Source organism: Cetorhinus maximus, chromosome 17 (genome assembly GCF_964194155.1).
Source record: "Cetorhinus maximus chromosome 17, sCetMax3.hap1.1, whole genome shotgun sequence".
Taxonomy (NCBI): domain Eukaryota; kingdom Metazoa; phylum Chordata; class Chondrichthyes; order Lamniformes; family Cetorhinidae; genus Cetorhinus; species Cetorhinus maximus.
In genome coordinates this window covers 57,474,926-57,489,172 of record NC_135895.1, presented here as the reverse complement: position 1 = coordinate 57,489,172, position 14,247 = coordinate 57,474,926, and the positions used below count along the sequence as shown (strand labels likewise).

Here is a 14,247-nt window from a genome sequence, read left to right as displayed (position 1 = left end):
TCCTCATCACTTGCTGTACCTGCATTCTAACCTTTCATGATTCATGCACCAGGACACCCTGATCCCTCTGTACCACCGGGTTCTGCAGTCTCTCTCCATCTAAATAGTATACTGCTTTTCTATTCTTCCTGCCAGTGAACAAGTTCATATTTTCCCATACTATACTCCATCTGCCAATTTTTTGCCCACTCACTTAAGCTGTCCATATATATCCCTTTGCAGACCTTCTACCTCCTCTTGACAACTTACTTTCCTACCTATCTTGGTGTCATCTGCAAATTTAGCTACTATACATTTGGTCCCTTCATCCAAATCATTGATGTAGATTGTAAATAGTTGAGGCCCCAGCACTGATCCCTGTGGCACTCCACCAGTTACAGCTTGCCAACCTGACAAAGATCCATTTAACCCTATTCTCTGCTTCCTGTTAGCTAACCAGCCCTTCATCCATGCTCATATGTTAACCTCTACACCATGAGCTCTTATTTGTGTGGAACCTTTGATGTGGCACCATATCAAATGCCTTCTGGAAATCCAGGTACAACACAGCTACCTTGCATGTTACTCCCTCAAAAAACTCTAATAAATTAGTTAAACGCAATTTCCCTTTCACAAACCCATGTTGACACTGTCTGATCAAATTATGACTTTCTAAGTTTCCTGCTATAACCACCTTGATAATGGATTCTAGCAATTTCCCTATGACAGATGTTGGGCTAACTGGCCTGTAGTTACCTGCCTTCAGTCTCCCTCCTTTCTTGAATAAAGGTGTTACATTAGCTATTTTCTAATCCACTGGGACCCTTACAGAACCTAAGGAATTTTGCAAGATTGTAGCCAATGCACCTTTTATCTCGGCAGCCACTTCTTTTAAGACCCTAGAATGCAGGCTATGTGGCCTGGGGACTTAACAGCCTTTAGGCCTAATAGTTTCCCCAGCACCTTTTCCCTAGTGATGGTGATTGTTTTAAGTTCCTCCCTCCCATTCACCTCTTGATTTTCAAGTATTTTTGGTAAGTTTTCTAAGTCTTCTACAGTGAAGACAGACACAAAAAACCTGTTCAATGCCTGTGCCATTTCCTTGCTATCCATTGTCAATTTCTCAGACTCACTCTCGAGAGGACCAACACTAGCTTTAGTTACTCTTTTCCAATTTAAATACTTGTAGAAATTTTTACTATCTGCTTTTATATTACTAGCTAGCAGTGTCTCATACACTTCTTTCTCCCTGTTTATTTATTTTTAGCCATTCTTTGCTGGTTCTTAAAATTTGACCAATCTTCTGACCTACCACTATTATTTGCAGATTTCTACAATGTTTGCCATTAGGAAAGCTAATACAATGTTATCATTTATTGAAAGGAGAATTTAATACAAAAGTAGTGAGGTTATCCGTCAGTTATACAGGGCATTGGTGAGACCACATCTGGAGTACTGTGTACAGTATTAGTCTCATTATTTAAGGAAGAATGTAAATGCATTAGAAGCAGTTCAGAGAAGGTTCACTAAATTAATATCTGGATTAGGCAGGTTGTCTTATGAGGAAAGGTTGGACAGGCTACGCTTGTGTCTGCTGGAGTTTAGAAGAGTAAGAGGTGATTTTATTGAAACATATGAGATTCTGAGGGGTCTTGACAGGGTTGATGTGGAGAGGATGTTTCCTCTTGTCGGAGAATCTAGTACTAGGGGCCACTTTTTAAAAGTAAGGGGTCGTCCATTTAGGACAGAGATTAGGAGAAATGTTTTCTTCGAATGGCTGTGAGTCTTTGGAACTGTCTTCCTCAAAAGGCGGTGGAAGCAGAGCCTTTGAATATTTTTAAGGCAGAGGAGATAGGTTCTTGATAAGCAAGGGAGTGAAAGGTTATTGGGGTAGGTGGGAATGTGGAGTTGAGGTTACAATCAGATCAGCCATGATCTTTTGAATGGCAGGGCAGGCTCGAAGAGCCAAGTGGCCCACTCCTGCTCCTAATTTGTATATTTGCATGTTCGCACTATCCTAAACTTCATTATTCAGCCATGGATGATGCATCCTTCTCAAAGAGTCTTTCGTTCTCACTGGATAAATCTTTGTTGAGAGTTATTAAATATCTCCTTAAAAGTCTGCCACTGCATCCTGTCTTATCGTTTAACCTAGTTTCCCAATTCACTTTAGCCAGGTCTGCTTTCATACCCTTATAATTACCTTTATTCAGCATTAGAACACTAGTCTTAGACTCACACTTCTCCTTTTCAAACTGAACATGAAATTCTAACATGTTATGATTGCTGTCATCTAGAGGCTGTGCAATGAAGATAGTTGACAGTCATTGTTGGATTTATGGCTACGGTGATCATCTGTCACATTATAGAGTAAAGAAATTCAAAGACAATTACATCTATTTTTTGTATTTTGTTTCAATTTCAGGTTGAAATAAATCTAAAGCGCTATCCTACCCCTTATCCAGAAGACTTGAAAAATATGGTGAAGTCTGTTCAGCATTTGGTAGGAAAACATGGTCAAGAAGGATCTGATGAAACTTCAACAGGTGCCACGAATATAGAACATTCTGCAAAAGAAAAATACGAACATAAGTGGCCTGTATCAGCAAAGGAAGTTACACTGGAGGTATCTGAGGAAATTGGCAAAAGTTGTTTCAACTTAACTTTACCTTACAGGTTTTATTGTCCATTTGTCCTTCACATTGTTACCTTCTCAGCCATCATAAGAATGCATGGAGTGGAATGGACTTTATTGGTATAAAATTGGGATCAGTAGCACCCATTGTTTGGGTACGGTAGTTGTCTTTTGGGGTGAGTCGTGCTAAATGTCATATTGGTAGACTGTTAACGCCCACACAGTTAATGGCCACCGGAAATATGCAGAGTTGACAGATCATGATGTCAATCAGCATGCAACTCTGATTTTACACCAGCGGTACTATTTTGGAGCTCAACACTCCAGCTAACTCCCTCTCTTCACTTTGCATAGCTGAACACATGTTCAGCAGCAACAGGGAGAAACCCTACTGGTGCTATTTAAAGAAATGAGTAACTACTTTCAGGTTAGCTGCTGGTTGAATTCTTCTGCCTGTTGCTTCAATTCTGCAATGCTTTTTGTATTTGTTTAACTTTCCAAACCTCTACAGGGAAAGGGAAGGCAGGTGTCGATTGAGTTTTTGCTGGCTTCAAGGCTTCACCACAGCCATTTGTTCCCAGATTAACTTCCCTTGAAATAAATAATAATTGGAAAATGAACAATGGGTAGCCAGAGCAGCACAAGCTACTGGAAGATGGAGGAGGAGTGGGAGAAAGCCTTTCAGCAGGAGGCCATAATACCCAGAGTGATCAGGAGGCAATTCCCTTACCTGAACATCGGTGAGGAACAATGTGCAATGCCCATGCTTCAATAAGGATGTCCTCACTGAGATCTGCCACCTGCTGAGGCCACAACTCCAACCTCAAAGCAAGGCAAAGACCAGTGACTGCAAAGGCAACTGTGATGATGAACTTTTAAGTGTCTGGTTCCTTCCAAGCTGGAGATACATGCAATAGCATGCAGTTTGCCATTCCCACAGTTGTACAAGGGTGGTCACTGATGCTCTCTAATCATTGAGCACTAACCATATTCAATTCCGTCGGAGAGCAGTAGGCAGAGTGAGTACATGGCTTCACTAGGATTGCAGGCTTCCCAATGGTAGAGTGTCATTGAGTGCAGATGCTTCATTTTGCAAATGCCACATGTTAGCTCTTCCCTATTTCGAACCAAAAGCAATTCTACTCCCTCAATATCTAGCTGCTCTATGACCATAGGCAGAGAATTGTGGAGTTAAATGTTGGGTATCTTGGCAGCAGTTACAATGCCTTCATTCTCTGGCAGTTTGCTGTGCCAGTTGCATTTGACACATCACAGCAAATCAAAATGTGGCTACTGGGTTGCTGGGTTCTGTGCCACCTTGTCCTGCAAAAGAGAGCAAGTGTGTCAGTGAGTGTTATGCAATCTGTTTGTGTGATGTAGCTTTCATGGTTGAGTAGTTGGCAATATGTGCAGGATATGAGGTGGGTGCGAGGCTTGCAGCAGTGCTAACTGCATGAGGGTGTGACAAAGCATTATATGAAGCAGCTATGAAGTCCTGATTGATAAAGATTGTCAGCAGATTGATAAAGATTGTCAGCAGATGAGTGATGAAAATATGCTGAATTGAGCCGTGTCCAAGGCTAGTCAATCAGTTGGTAGCCTATGGCATTTGAAGATGGATCCACTGACTTTGACCACTCATGAGGTCACTGAGCTTCTTGCAGTGCTGCAGCTATTGGAGGTCATCTCCTTTTTTTTCATCTCCTCCATCAAGGCCTCCAGTGCAGCCTCCAAGCAGGAGTGGACCATTCAGCCCCTCAAGCGTGCTCTGCCATTCAGTAAAATTATGGCTAATCTTTGACCTCAACTTCATTTTCCCACCTAATCCCCATATTCCCCCATGGTCTAAATATCTATCCATCTCAGACTTGAATATACTCAATGGCTGATCTTCTACATCATTCAGGGGTAGAGAATTCTAAAGATTCACAACCCTCTAAGCGAATAAGTTTCCCCTTATCACAATCTTAAATGATAATCCCAGTCGTTGTGCCATTTTTCAATGTTTCACAGGTTGAATTCACGTCCTGCATAACTGCTAGCACCTATTACCAGCCGCAATGCACCTTCCCTTTATGAGGTGCAGGCTAACTTTAACTGGTGCTAAGCACTCACAATATTCATAATATTGGCCTCCTAATCAAATGTCCAACCAATCAACAGCATGGTTAATGCTAGCTAGAAAGTGAAGTAATTTAAAACAGCAGGCAGCATGAAGTTGACATTAACAGGTGCTGGTTATTCGTACATCACAACCCCTGTACCTGTTTTCAGGAGCTATCAAATTTAGCCTCTACATCCAGAGAACTAGAATGCAAGGGGGTAGAAGTCATTCTGCAGCAATAAAAAGCCCTGGGTGGACCACACTTGGAGTACTGTGTTCAGTTCTAGGCACCACACATTAGGAGGGTTATTTTGGCATTGAAGGGAGTCAGCGTAGATTTACCAGAATGATACCTGAACATGAAGGGTTAAATTACAAGGGGAGGTTAGATAAACTAGGATTATATTCCCTGAAATTTAGAAGATTAGTGGTTGATTTGACCAAAGTTTTCAAGTTGTTAAGAGGATCTGATAAGGTACATAGAGAGAAACTATTTTTGCTGGTTTGAAAATCTATGACTAGGGAACATAATCAAAAAATTAGAGTCAGACCATTCACAAATAAAGCTAGAAAACACATCTGCATGCCTAGTGTGTCGGAGGTTTGAAACTTACTTCTACAAATGCTGTTGCTGGTCATTTTTTAATTTCAAACCTGACATTCTCCCTTGATCTCACTGAATGGTAGAACAGGCTTGAGGGGCCAAATGGCCTACTCCTTTTTCTATGTTCTTACAAGCATGCTACCTCAAGCTTAACACAGTCAACTACAAAATGCCTCTGAATATTCATCTGTGATATGCCATAACAAATAATTACGTAGTGCAATGGGACATTGGTTTGTAACAATGCTTCATTTATATTAGAGGTGAACACCTGGAATTTCTGTAAGAATTGTTCCAAACTTGATTGAAGTATGTAAGATCCTGAACAGTCTTGACAAGGTGGATGTGGAAAGGATGTTCCCTCCTGTGGATGAGTCTGGAACTAGGAGACAGTTTTAAAATTAGGGCTCGCCCTTTTAGGTCAGAGATGAGGAGAAATATTTTCTCTCAGAGGATTGTGCGACTTTGGAACTCTCTGCATCAAAAAGCGGTGGAGGCTGTTCATTGAATATTTTTAAGGTGGAGGTAGATAGGTTCTTGTTAGGCAAGGGAATCAAAGGTTATCAGGGGTGGATGGGAATGTGGAATTCAAAACACAAACAGATCAACCATAATCTTATTGAATGGCAGAGCAGGCTCGAGGAACCGAATGATCTTCCTCTGCTCCTGTGTTGTATGTTCGTATGTACTTCTGCTGTACCTTCAACCAAAACTCAGCAAAGACCTCATGGCCTAAACTTTACTGTACACTGTTTCCAATGATCTTCTGCCAAATGTACAGTGGGCCATCAGAGAATTCCTGCAAATTATCTACCCAAAAAATATTAGTGTATAATTCTGAATTTTCCTACATTACAATAATGACTGCACTTCAAACAAAAGTACTTAATTGGCTATGAAGTGCTTTGGGAGGCCCTGAGCTCACGAAAGGTGCTATCTAACTGCAAGTCTTTCTTTTAGAAAGATTGATGACATAAGATTTATTTTTTAGAATAGTATGTGGCCAAGACAGCCCCAATACCCCAAGAAGATGGATGACTGACTCTTTGATACATTCTTAATCTACAACAAAAAAATCTTCTGGGATTTTTGCTCTGTTTTATTGAAAACTACTTTCTGGGGCCAGTTGAGAATGATCATTTTCCATCTACATGTTGTAAAACTCTTTTCCTCTCATTAACAACAAGCTCGATTTAATTAATTTTATTCCAAAGGGCAATTAAAAACCATTCAATAAAAGGCTTATTGACAACAGTAATTCGAAATGCCAACTTGTGGTGATTTCCAGGGAGTTTAGGAGCATCTCCCCTGAATTTTCTTTTAGCCTTTCACAGAATGTGGGCATCACTGGCTTGGCCAGCATTGTTGACCATCCCTAATTGCCCTTGAGAAAGTAGTGGTGAGCCACATTCTTGAACTGCTGCAGTCCATGTGGTGTAGGTACACCCACAGTGCTATTAGGAATGGAATTCCAGGATTTTGACCCAGTGACAGTGAAGGAATGGCGATATATTTCCAAGTCAGGATGGTGTGTGGCTTGGAGGGGAACTTGCAGGTGGTGGTGTTCCCATGCATCTGCTACCCTTAACTTCAAGGTGGTAGAGGTCGTGGGTTAGAAGTTGCTGTCAAAAGACCATTGTTAATTTGCTGCAATGCATCTTGTAGATGTTACACACTGCTGCCACTGTGTGTTGGTGGTGGAGGGAGTGAATGTTTGTGGATGGGGTGCCAATCAACTGGCTGCTTTGTTCTGGATGATGTTGAGCTTTTTAACTTTTGCTGGAGCTGCACTCATCCAGGCAAGTGGAGAATATTCCATTACACTCCTGACTGTGCCTTGTAGATGACGGACAGACTTTGAGGAGTCAGGCGGTGAGTTACTTGCCGCAGAATTTCCAGCCTCTGACCTGTCCTTGTAGCCACAGTATTAATATGGCTAGTCCAGTTCAGTTTCTGGTCAATTGTGAGCCCGCAAAGTGTTGATTGTGGGGGATTCAGCAATGGTAATGTCAATGAGAAATATTTAGATTCTGTCTTGATGGAAATGGTCTTTGCCTAACACTTGTATGGCACGAATGTTACTTGCTACTTGTCAGCCCAAGTCTGGATATTGTCCAGGTATGCTGCATTTGGACATGGACTGCTTCAGTATCTGAGGAGTCACAAATGATACTGGACTTTGCGCAATCATCAGCAAACATCCCCTCTTCTGACCTTATGATAGAGGGAAGGTCATTAATGAAGCAGCTGAAGATGGTTGGGCCTAGGACACTACCCTGAGGAATTCCTGCAGCAACGTCCTGAGACTGAGATGATTAACTTCAAGGTATGACTCCAACCCGTGGAGAGTTTTCCGTCTGATTCCCATTGACTTCATTTTTTGCCAGGGTTTCTTGATGCCACATTCGGTCAAATGCTGTCTTGATTTCAGGAGCAGTCACTTCACCTCACCTCATGAGTTCAGCTCTTTTGTGCAAGTTTGGACTGAGGTTGTAATGTGCTCTGGACCTGAGCAACCCTGGCAGAACCCAAACTGAGCATCAGTAAACAGGTTATTTCTGAGTAGTGCTGCTTGATAGCACTGTTGATGACATCTTCCATCACTTTGCTAATGATTGAGGGTAGACTTATGGGGCAGCAATTGGTCGGATTGAATTTGTCCTGCTTTTGGTGGACAGGACATATGTGGACATTTTTCCATGTTGCCTTTTAGATACCAGTGTTGTAGCTGTACTGGAACAGCTTGGCTAGGGGCGGAGCAAGTTCTGGAGCACAAGCCTTCAGTACCACTGCTGGAATGTTGTCAGGGTCCATTGTCTTTGCAGTATAGAAACATAGAAACTAGGAGCAGGAGTAGGCCATTCGACCCTTCGAGACTGCTCCGCCATTCATTATGATCATGGCTGATCATCCAACTCAATAGCCTGCTTCCGCTTTCTCCCCGTACCCTTTGATCCCTTTCACCCCAAGAGTTATATCTAACTCCTTCTTGAAAACATACAATGTTTTGGTCTCAACTACTTTCTGTGGTAACAAATTCCACAGGCTCACCACTCTCTGGGTGAAGAAATTTCTCCTCATCTCAGTCCTAAATGGTCTATCCCATATCCTCAGACTGTGACCCCTGGTTCTGGACTCCCCCACCATCGGGAACATCCTTCCTGCATCTACCCTGCCTAGTCCTGTTAGAATTTTATAGGTTTCTATGAGATCCCCCCTCATTCTTCTGAACTCCAGCGAATGTAATCCTAATCGACTCAATCTCTCCTCATATGTCAGTCCTGCTATCCCAGGAATCAGTCGGGTAAACCTTCATTGCACTCCCCCTATAGCAAGTACATCCTTCCTCAGATAAGGAGACCAAAACTGCACACAATATTCCAGGTGTGGTCTCACCAAGGCCCTGTACAATTGCAGCAAGACATCCCTGTTCCTGTACTCGAATCCTCTGGCTGTGAAGGCCAATATACCATTTGCCTTCTTTACCGCCTGCTGCACCTGCATGCTTACCTTCAGCGACTGGTGTACAAGGACATCCAGGTCTCGTTGCACATTCCCCTCTCTCAATTTATAACCATTCAGATAATAATCTGCCTTCCTGTTTTTGCTACCAAAATGAATAACCTCACACTTATCCACATTATACTGCATCTGCCATGCATTTGCCCACTCACTCAGCTTGTCCAAATTACAATGAAGCATCTCTGCATCCTCCTCGCAGCTCACCCTCCCAACCAGCTTTGTGTCATCTGCAAATTTGGAGATATTACATTTAATTCCCTCATCTAAATCATTAATATATATTGTGAATAACTAGGGTCCTAGCACCGATCCCTGCGGTACCCCACTAGTCACTGCCTGCCATTTGGAAAAAGACCCATTTATTCCTACTCTTTGTTTCCTGTCTGGCAACCAGTTTTCTATCCATCTCAATACACTACCCTAAATCCCATGCGCTTTAATTTTACACGCCAATCTCTTATGTGGGACTTTGTCGAAAGCCTTCTGAAAGTCCAAATAAACCACATCCACTGGCTCCCCCTCATCAACTCTAGTAGTTACATCCTCGAAAAATTCCAGTAGATTTGCCAAGCATGATTTCCCTTTCATAAATCCATGCTGATTCTGTCCGATTCTGCCACTGTTTCCCATGTGCTCAGCTATTAAATCTTTTATAATGGACTCTAGAATTTTCCCCACTACCGACATCAGGCTGACTGGTCTATAATTCCCTGTTTTCTCTCTGCCTCCCTTTTTAAATAGTGGGGTTACATTACCTACCCTCCAATCTATAGGAACTGTTCCAGAGTCTATACAATCTCGGAAGATGACCACCAATGCATCCACTATTTCTAGGGCCACTTCCTTAAGTACTCTGGGATGTAGATTATCAGGCCCCAGGGATTTATCGGCCTTCAATCCCCTCAATTTCCCCAACACCATTTCCCTACTAATACTGATTTCTTTCAGTTCCTCCCTCTCACTAAACCCTGTGTTCCCCAACATTTCTGGTATGTTATTAGTGTCCTCCTTTGTGATGTGAACACAGAACCAAAGTATGTATTTAGTTGGTCAGCCATTTCTTTGTTCCCCAATATAAATTCCCCTGTTTCTGACTGTAAGGGACCTACTTTGTCTTCACCAATCTTTGTCTCTTCACATACCTATAGAAACTTTTACAGTCAGTTTTTTATGTTCCCTGCAAGCTTACTCTCGTACTCTATTTTCCCCTTCTTAATCAATCCCTTGGTCCTCCTTTGCTGAATTCTAAACTGCTCCTAATCCTCAGGTCTGTTGTTTTTTCTGGCCAATTTGTATGCCTCTTCCTTGCATCTAATAGTATCTCTAATTTCCCTTGTAAGCCATGATTTGGCCACCTTTCCTGTTTTACTTTTGCACCAGACAAGAATAAACAATTGTTGCAGTTCACCCATGCGCTCTTTGAATGTTTGCTTTACCTATCCACCATCATTCCTTTAAGTAACGTTTCCCAATCCATCATAGCCAATTCGTGCCTCATACCATTGTAGTTTCCTTTATTAAGATTCAGGACCCAAGTCTCAGAATCAACTACGTCACTCTCTATCTTGATGAAGAATTCTATCATATTATGGTCGCTCATCCCCAAGGGGCCTTGCACAACTAGATTGCCAATTATTCCTTTCTCATTACACAATACCCAGTCGAGGAGGGCCTGTTCTCTTGTTGGTTCCTCAATGTATAGGTCCAGAAAAACATCCCGTATACACTCCAGGAATTCCTCCTCTATGGTATTGTTACTAATTTGATTTGCTCAATCTGTATTCATATTAAAGTCACCCATAATTACAGATGTCCTTTTATTGCATGCATCTCTAATTTTCTGCTTAATGCCATTCCCAACATCACCACTACAGTTTAGGGGTCTATGTACAACCCCCACTAACGTTTTTTGCCCCTTAGTGTCTCTCAGTTCTGCCCATACAGATTCCACTCGTCGGAGCTAATATCTTTCCTCACTATTGCGTTAATTTCCTCTTTAACCAGCAATGCAACTCCACCACCTTTTCCTTTTTGTTTGTCCTTCCTAAATACTGAATACCCCTGGATGTTCAGTTCCCATCCCTGGTCACCCTGCAGCCATGCCTTTGTAATCCCGACTATATCATACCTGTTTACATCTATTTGCACGGTTCATTCATCCACTTTATTGCGAATGCTCCTCGCGTTAAGGCACAAAGCCTTAAGGCTTGTCTTTTTAACATTACTTGTCCCATTCCCACTATTTTTCACTGAGGCCCTGTTTGATTCTTGCCCTTGATTTCTCTGGCTATCACTTTTCTTATTTCGCTTTTGTTCTTGTCTTTGATTCCCCCTCCTCTGACTCTTTGCATAGGTTCCCGTCCCCCTGCCATTTTAGTTTAAACCCTCCCCAACCACTCTAGCAAATGTTCCCCCCAAGGACATCAGTCCCGGTCCTGCCCAGGTGTAATCCGTCCAGTTTGTACTGGTCCCACCTCCCCCGGAACCAGCCCCAATGTCCAGGAATCTGAAACCCTCCCCTTCACACCATCTCTTCAGCCATGTATTCATCCAATATATCCTGCTATTTCTACTCTGACTGACACATGGCACTGGTAGTAATCCTGAGATCACTACCTTTGAGGTCCTACTTTTCAACTTACTTCCTAACTCCCTATATTCTGCTTTTAGTACCTCATCCCTTTTTTTACCCATGTCGTTGGTACCAATGTGTACCACGACCACTGGCTGTTCACCTTCCCCCTTCAGAATGTCCTCTAGCCATTCTGAGACATCCTTGACCCTAGCACCAGGGGGGCAACATACCATCCTGGAGTCTCGTTTGCGGCCACAGAAACGCCTATCTATTCCCCTTACAATTGAATCCCCTATAACTAATGCATTCCCACACTTTTTACTCCTCCCCTGTGCAGCGGAGCCAACCGCGGTGCAACGAATTTGGCTGTTGCTGCTTTCTCCTGAGAGGCCATTCCTCCCAACAGTATCCAAAGCGGTATATCTGTTTTGCAGGGGAATAGGCACAGGAGATTTCTGCACTGCCTGCCTAGTCCTCTTGCTTTGCCTGGTGCTCACCCATTCCCTTCCTGCCTGTGGACTCTTAGCCTGCGGTGTGACCACCTCTCTATATGTGCTATCCACGATACTCTCCGCCTTGCGGATGCTCCACAGTGTCCCCAGCTGCTGCTCCAGCTCCAAAACCCCGACTTCCAGGAGCTGCAGCTGGAGACACTTCCCGCACACATGCTGGCCCCGGGCACTGGAAATGTGCCCGGCTTCCCACATAGAGCAGGAGGAGCACATCATGGCTTTGAGCTCTCCTGCCATGACTTAACCCTTTAAATTTAATTAAACCTTTTGGAAGATACTTAATATCAATTACTCTCGGGCCATTCTTCCCTGCTCCTCGTTGTTACAGAATATAGCCCCTACAAACGATGAACCACAAAATAAGACCTTAAAAACTATAAGCAATAAAAGTAGTAAATGCTTACCCGGCTGTACTCATGGTACTCAAAGGATCACCTCATTCCCTCCTCACCGAACTCCCTCAATCAGCCCTACTCTCCCAGCTTCCCTTCAACTCCCGACTCCTCTCATGCTCCTTTTCAATTCCCGACTCCTCCCGCGCTCCTCTTCAACTCTCGACTCCTCTCGCGCTCCTCTTCAACTCCCGACTCCTCTCGCACTTCTCTTCAACTCCTGACTCCTCTCGCGCTTCTCTTCAACTCCTGACTCCTCTCACGCTCCTGTTCAACTCCCGGCTCCTCTCGCGCTCCTTTTCAACTCCCGACTCAGCCTTCAGCTGTTTCTTGATCTCATGTGGAGTGAATAGAATTAGCTGAAGACTGTGATGCTGGGGACCTCAGGAGGAGGCCAAGATGGACCATCCACTCTGGATGTCTGACAGACTTGAAGTCTGTCTGAAGATGGTTGCAAATAGTTCAGCCTTGTCTTTTGCACAGATGTGCTGGGCTCCCTTACCATTGAGGATGGGGATATTTGTGGAGCCTTCTGCTCCAGCGAGTTGACTGGATATGGCAGGACTGCAGAGCTTAGATCTGATCTGTTGGTTGTGGGATTGCATAGATCTGTTCTATCACATGCTGCTTTCACTGTTGGGTATGCAAGTAATTCTGTGTTGTAGCTACATCAGGTTGATACCTCATCTTTAGGTATGCCTGGTGTTGCTCCTGGCATGCCCTCCTGAACTTTTCATTGAACCAGGGTTGATTCTTGGCTTGATCTTTATGATAGAGTGGGGGATATGCTAGGCCATGAGGTTACAGATTGTGGTTGAATCCAGTTCTGCTGCTGTTGATGGGCCAAAGCCCTTAATGGATGCCCTGTTTTGAGCTGTTAGATCTGTTCTAAATCTATCGCATTTAGCACAGTGGTAGTGCCACACAACATGATGGAGGGTATTCTCAGTGTGAAGACAGGATTTCGTCTCCACAAGGACTGTGCGGTGGTCAGTCCTACCAATACTATCATGGACAGATGCACCTGCGATAGGTAGATTTGCAAGGCAAGGTCAAGTAGGTTTTTCCCTCTTATTGGTTCCCCCACCACCTTCTGCAGGCCCTGTTTAGGACTCGGCCAGCGTGGTCAGCAGTGGTGCTACTAAGCCACTCTTTGTGACGAACATTGAAGTCCCCCAACCAGAGTTCATTCAGTGCCCTTGGCACTCTCAATATGTCTTCCACTTGGTGTTCAACATGTAGAAGTACTGATTCATCAGCTGAGGTGGGATATTAGTAGGTAATCAGCTGTAGATTTCCTTGCCCATGATTGACCTGATGCCATGAGACTTCATGAGATCTGAAGTCAATGTTGAGAACTTCGAGGGCAACTCGCTCCCAACTTTATACCATTTTGTCGCCACACTTGATTGGTGTGTCCTGCCAGTGGGACAGGACATACCCAGAGATGATAATGGTGGTGTGGGTGATGGCTGGGACATTGTAAGATCTGTGGGACAGCTCTTTCAATTTTGGCCAAAAGCCCCCAGATTTTGGTAAAGAGGATTTTGCAGATTTGACATGTCTGGGTGTGCTATTGTGATTTCTGGTCCACAGGTCAATGCTGGGTGGCACTTACAGTTTCATTCTTTTTTGACTTTGTAGTGGTTTGAGTAGCTTGCTAGGCCATTTAATAGTCAACCACATTGCTGTTGGTCTGGAGTCACATATAGGCAATATCAAGTAAGGATGGCAGATTTCCTTCCCTGAAGGGCATTAGTGAACCAGATGGGTTTTTACAACAATCAATGATGGTTTCATGGTCACTATTACTGAAACTAGCTTTTAATTCCAGATTTATTGATTGAATTTAAATTTTACCATAGTGGGATTTGAACCAGTGCACCTGGATCACTAGTCCAGTGATATTAGTACTATGCCACTG

At 43.4% G+C, this 14,247-nt stretch overlaps 1 protein-coding gene across 1 annotated transcript in view; it reads left to right on the top strand.

The window, feature by feature from the left end:
• The window catches only part of lrrc7 (leucine rich repeat containing 7), a 331,365-nt gene that overhangs the window by 219,107 nt on the left and 98,011 nt on the right, over positions 1 to 14,247 (top strand). The window contains exon 17 of the mRNA XM_078561876.1: positions 2,405 to 2,605. Within this exon, the coding sequence (XP_078418002.1) occupies positions 2,405 to 2,605 (201 nt within the window). The remainder of the gene's footprint in view (positions 1 to 2,404; positions 2,606 to 14,247) is intronic.